Source organism: Phyllobates terribilis, unplaced genomic scaffold, assembly GCF_046119375.1.
Source record: "Phyllobates terribilis strain yellow unplaced genomic scaffold, ASM4611937v1 Scaffold_12__6_contigs__length_324123572, whole genome shotgun sequence".
Lineage (NCBI taxonomy): Eukaryota > Metazoa > Chordata > Amphibia > Anura > Dendrobatidae > Phyllobates > Phyllobates terribilis.
The window spans coordinates 194,034,013-194,040,154 of NW_027362772.1; the positions used below are offsets into that span (position 1 = coordinate 194,034,013).

Sequence of the window (6,142 nt, forward strand, 5' to 3'; positions counted from 1 at the left end):
GCTCTACAAATCTGGCCTTTATGGAAGAGTGGCAAGAAAGTCGTTTGTAAAAGCAACTCCTAAGAAGTCCCGTTTGCAGTTTTTTTCAACCATGTAAGGGACACAGCTAGCATGTGGAAGAAGTTAATCTGGTCAGATGAGGCCAAAGTAGAACTTTTTAGGGTAAATGCAAAATGCTATGTGTGATGAAAAACTAACACTGCACATCAACCTGAAAACACCATTCTCACTATCAAACATGGTAGTGGCAGCATCATTCTTTGGGGATGCTTTTCTTCGTCAGGGACAGGGAAGCTAGTCTGAATTGATGGGAAGATAGATGGAGGTAAATACAGGGCAATCTTGAAGGAAAAACCTGTTAGAGGCTGCAAAAGACTTGAGTGGCGCATAGGTCCACCTTCAAGCAGGACAAGGAGCCTAAGCATACTGCCAGAGCTACAATAGAATGGTTTAAATCAAAGCATATTCATGTGTGAATGGCCCAGTCACAGTCCAGACCTAAATTCTATTGAAAATCTGTGGCAAAACTTTAAAATTGCTGTTCACTGATGCCTCCATCCAATCTCTTTTGAGCTAGAGTTAGTTTGCAAAGAAGAATGGGCAACATTTTCATCCAATAGATGTGCAAAGCTGGGAGAGACATACCCCAAAAGACATGCTGCAGTAATTGCATTAATGGGTGGTCCTACAAAGTATTGACTCCAGGGGACTGCATACAAATGCTAGTCATAAGTTTTAGATTTAGATTTTAAAATATTTAGAAACCCTTGTATCATTTCCTTTACACTTTACAAATACTTGCTACTTTGTGTTGATATGTCACATCAAATCCCAGTAAAATACAGTTAGGTCCATATATATTTGGACAGACAACATTTTTCTAATTTTGGTTCTAGACATTACCACAATGATTTTTAAACAAAACAATTCAGATGCAGTTGAAGTTCAGACTTTCAGCTTTCATTTGAGGGTATCCACATTAAAATTGGATGAAGGGTTTAAGAGTTTTAGCTCCTTAACATGTGCCACCCTGTTTTTAAAGGGACCAAAATTAATTGGACAATTGACTCCAAGGCTATTTCATGGACAGGTGTGGGCAATCCCTTCATTATGTAATTCTTAATTAAGCAGATAAAAGGTCTGGAGTTGATTTGAGGCATGGTGCTTGCATTTGGAAGATTTTGCTGTGAAGTAAACATGCGGTCAAAGGAGCTCTCCATGCAGGTGAAACAAGCCATCCTTAAGCTGCAAAAACAGAAAAAATCCATCCGAGAAATTGCTACAATATTAGGAGTGGCAAAATCTACAGTTTGGTACATCCTGAGAAAGAAAGAAAGCACAGGTGAACTCATCAATGCAAAAAGACCTGGGCGCCCACGGAAGACAACAGTGGTGGATGATCGCAGAATAATGTCCATGGTGCAGAGAAACCCCTTCACAACAGCCAACCAAGTGAACAACACTCTCCAGGAGGTAGGCGTATCAATATCCAAATCTACCATAAAGAGAAGACTGCATGAAAGTAAATACAGGGGGTTCACTGCACAGTGCAGGCCACTCATAAGCATCAAGAATAAAAAGGCTAGACTGGACTTTGCTAAAAAACATCTAAAAAAGCCAGCACAGTTCTGGAAGAACATTCTTTGGACAGATGAAACCAAGATCCACCTCTACCAGAATGATGGAAAGAGAAAAGTATGGCGAAGGCGTGGTACAGCTCATGATCCAAAGCATACCACATCATCTGTAAAACACGGCAGAGGCAGTGTGATGGCTTGGGCATGCATGGCTGCCAGTGGCACTGGGTCACTAGTGTTTATTGATGATGTGACACAGGACAGAAGCAGCCGAATGAATTCTGATGTATTCAGAGCCATACTGTGTGCTCAGATCCAGCCAAATGCAGCCAAACGCAGCCAAACTGATTGGTCGTCGTTTCATACTACAGATGGACAATGACCCAAAACATAAAGCCAAAGCAACCCAGGAGTTTATTAAAGCAAAGAAGTGGAATATTCTTGAATGGCCAAGTCAGTCACCTGTTCTCAACCCAATTGAGCATGCATTTCACTTGTTAAAGACTAAACTTCAGACAGAAAGGCCCACAAACAAACAGCAACTGAAAACCATCGCAGTGAAGGCCTGGCAGAGCATCAAAAAGGAGTAAACACAGCGTCTGCTGGTGTCCATGAGTTCAAGACTTCAGGCAGTCATTGCCAACAAAGGGTTTTCAACCAAGTAATAGAAATGAACATTTTATTTACAATTATTTAATCTGTCCAATTACTTTTGGTCCCTTTAAAAACAGGGTGGCACATGTTAAGGAGCTGAAACTCCTAAACCCTTCATCCAATTTTAATGTGGATACCCTCAAATGAAAGCTGAAAGTCTGAACTTCAACTGCATCTGAATTGTTTTGTTTACAATTCATTGTGGTAATGTCTAGAACCAAAATTAGAAAAATGTTGTCTCTGTCCAAATGTATATGGACCTAACTGTATATTTAAGTTTGTGGGTATAATGTGATAAAATGTGGAAAAGGTCACTGGGTATGAATTTTTTTTCAAGACACTGTAACTGTCAGTCCCATGCGAGATTCTAATGACACTCGGCTCCTGCTCTGGAGTGTCAGTGCACTGCGCATGAGCTAATCGGAGCACAGCGACGGAGAAATTAATTTATCCATCTCCTCTGTTGCAGGGAATCGCATTGCACTCTGGTGTTATCACACGCACCATAGACTTTTATGGGTGCGTGTGATCAGAATCCAGCATGCAGTCGCAGCATGCTGCATTTTTTTTCAGTCCGATCGCGATCCGATTGGAGCTGAAAATAAATGCTTATGAACACACACTCATAGACTAACATTGGACCCAATGCAATCTGATTTTTTATTGGATTGCATTCGTCCGATTTAATCACAAGTGAGAGCGAGCCCTTTGGGAGGGAGAGGTGAAAGCACACGCCCCTAGATAGGACTTTGAGGAATCACCCAGTTGAGCTAAACAGCAGAGATTTCACATGCAGTGGGGAAATTAAGTATTTGATACACTGCCGATCTTGCAAGTTTCCCCACGTACAAAAAATGGAGAGGTCTATAATTTTTATCATAGGTACCATTCAACTGTGAGAGTAAGAATCTAAAAAGAATAAGCAGAAAATCACATTGCATGATTTTTAAATAATTAAAATGCATTTTATTGCATGAAATAAGTATTTGATCACCTGCCAACCAGCCAGAATTCTGGGTCTAATAGACCTGTTAGTTTTTCTTTAAGAAGTCCTCCTATTCTGCACTCATTACCTGTATTAATTGAACCTGTTTGAACTCGTTATCTGTATAAAAAACACTCGTCCACACACTCAATCACATGCCAACCTGTCCACCAAGACAAAGGAGCTGTCTAAGGACACCAGGGATGAAATTGTAGACCTGCACAAGGCTAGGATGGGCTACAGAACAATAGGTGAGAATAGCTTGGTGAGAAGGCAACAACTGTTGGCACAATTATTAGAAAATGGAAGAAATACAAGAGGACTGTCAATCTTCCTCGGTCTGGGGCTCCATGCAAGATCTCGCCTTGTGGGTTAAGGATAATTCTGAGAAAGGTCAGGAATCAGCCCAAAACTAAACAGGATGACTTGGTCAATGACCTGAAGAGAGCTGGGACCACAGTCTCAAACATAACCGTAACACACTATGCCGTCATGGATTAAAATCCTGCAGGGCATGCAAGGTCCCCCTGCTCATGCAAGCACATGTCCAGGCCCGTTTGAAGTTCGCCAATGACCATCTGGATGATCCAGAGGAGGCATGGGAAAAGGTCATGTGGTCAGATGAGACCAAAATAGAATTTTTTTATATCAACTCCACTCACCGTGTTTGGAGGAAAAGAATGAGGAGTACAACCCCAAGAACACCGTCCCAACCATGAAGCATGGTGGGGGGAAACATCATACTTTGGGGGTGCTTTTCTGAAAAGAGGATAGGACAACTGCACCATATTGAAGGAAGGATGGATTGAGTCATGTATTGCAAGATTTTCGCCAACAATCTCCTTCCCTCACTAAGAGCATTGAAGATGGGTCATGGCTGGTTCTCCCAGCATGACAATGACCTGAAACACACAGCCAGGGCAACTAAGGAGTGGCTCCGTAAGAAGCATTTTAAGGTCCTGGAGTGGTCTAGCCAGTCTCCAGAGCTGAACCCAATAGAAAATTTGAAGGAAGCTGAAACTCAATGTTGCCCAGTGACAGCCTCGAAACCTGAAATATCTGGAGAAGATCTGTATGGAGGAGTGGGCCAAAATCCCTGCTGCAGTGTGTGCAAACTTGGTCAAGAACTACAGGAAACGTCTGACGTCTGTATACTTATTTCATGCAATAAAATGTAAATTAATTATGTAAAAATCATACAATGTGATTTTCTGGATTTTTTTAAGATTCTGTCACTCACAGTTGAAGTGTATGCATGATAAAAATTACAGACCTCTCCATTCTTTGTAGGTGGGAAAACTTGCAAAATCTGCATTGTATAAAATACTTATTTTCCCCACTGTACTGTTCTCTGAAAGCAACAAATAGGAATATCTGTACTGTGGAGTGATGCAGCACAAAATGGAAAAGAGCCTCAGAATCCAGACCGCTCAGGGATTTTACAAGGTATTTAACTTTTATTTTTTTTTTTGTTGTTCAAGTGATGGGTCCTCCTTAATAGAGCCCACAGAATTGCATGGGACACCTCACCGCAACTATTTAAGTATGAGAACTTGAATAACAGTTTTATAATTTACAAAGATAGAATTTACATTCCTTTACCTACTCTACCAGGCATACAAAAGCCAAAGCATGCTGAAGGCACACTTTCCTAAGCAGAAATAATGGCCACTAATAGAAAGGCTGGCCGCAATTAGTAGTTTATACAGAATAAATGTAAAATATTTAAGCAGCATTATATGGCAAGTCCATAAGCTTCATTGATCGATCATCAATTGTTTAAATCATTTTTACATAATGTAAAACCCTGAACAATTGCCACATTTATCCGTAACCCACCCTGACACAGAATATTTTCCTAGATATCAATTATTACCACTTGGCCTAATGGACCCTGGCAACTGTCAAGATTTGTCTGGTGCTGCTGATGGCCTTTTAGAGTGGAAAAGTTACAGATAAAATGAGGTTGACTGCTATAAGTAGTTCAGATTTCCTACTATGTGCCCATGATCAGGAAATGCTGCGGGTGAAATCCCATGTCCACTGTGCGTGCATTGGAGTCTGCAGACACTGACATGCGGCGTGTCTTTCAGGACCACAGCATGTCAATTTCTCTTGTGGAGTCTCTAGTCTCCGCCACAGAAATTTGACCACTAGAATGTACTTAATGCGGCAAATCCGCATGGTTCAATGAACACATGCAGATTTACCTGCGTTCAATAGAACGCAGCGTTTTGGACGCAGCAAAAATATGCTGCGTCCAAAGCGCTGCTACGTCTGGATCATGGGCACATAACTTACTATTATAGTAAGGCAAACTGTAGTCATTTATTACTGAGCATTAATGATCTTTCTTTAATTTCTGTCAACCACATCAATTTTTCGTTTTGTTTTCCAGGTTCAGAAGATTATTAAGGATCCTGCTCCTGATAGTGGAATTTTGGCTCTTTTCCAAAACCAGAATCCCCTTTTCACTTAAAGTTGTGCATTGAGTTGTAAGAACAATGTAAATGAAGCAAGAATCATCTTTTTATAAATCCCATAAAATACTGTTTTAATGAAAATGATTCATTTGAATATATTTGTAACTACATATTCTTTCATATATAAATGATTATCTTTCATGTAGAGCATAAAAATAAATTATTTTCTAATGGCTTTGATCTGTTCTCTTCGAGAAGTTTACATAGATCACTTTCTTGATACTGATTCCATATAATACACTGCTCAAAAAAATAAAGGGAACACTCAAATAGCACATCCTAGATCTGAATGAATGAAATATTCTCATTGAATACTGTGTTCTGTACAAAGTTGAATGTGCTGACAACAAAATCACACAAAAACCATCAATGGAAATCAAATTTATTAACCAATGGAGGCCTGGATTTGGAGTCACCCCCAAAATTAAAGTGGAAAAACACAC

The 6,142-nt window shown here is 40.2% G+C and overlaps 1 protein-coding gene across 4 annotated transcripts in view; it reads left to right on the plus strand.

The window, feature by feature from the left end:
- Positions 1–5,874, plus strand: part of ISOC2 (isochorismatase domain containing 2) — a 153,643-nt gene extending 147,769 nt beyond the window's left edge. For 3 of the 4 annotated variants that reach the window (XM_073657820.1, XM_073657819.1, XM_073657818.1), the window contains exon 6: positions 5,615–5,874. In XM_073657820.1, coding sequence (XP_073513921.1) covers positions 5,615–5,695 — 81 coding nt within the window. In that variant the 3' untranslated portion in view covers positions 5,696–5,874. Of the gene's footprint in view, positions 1–4,506; positions 4,600–5,614 lie in introns of those variants that run through there. The other variant, XM_073657821.1, reaches the window with a different exon arrangement.
- Positions 5,875–6,142: the final 268 nt, after the last annotated feature.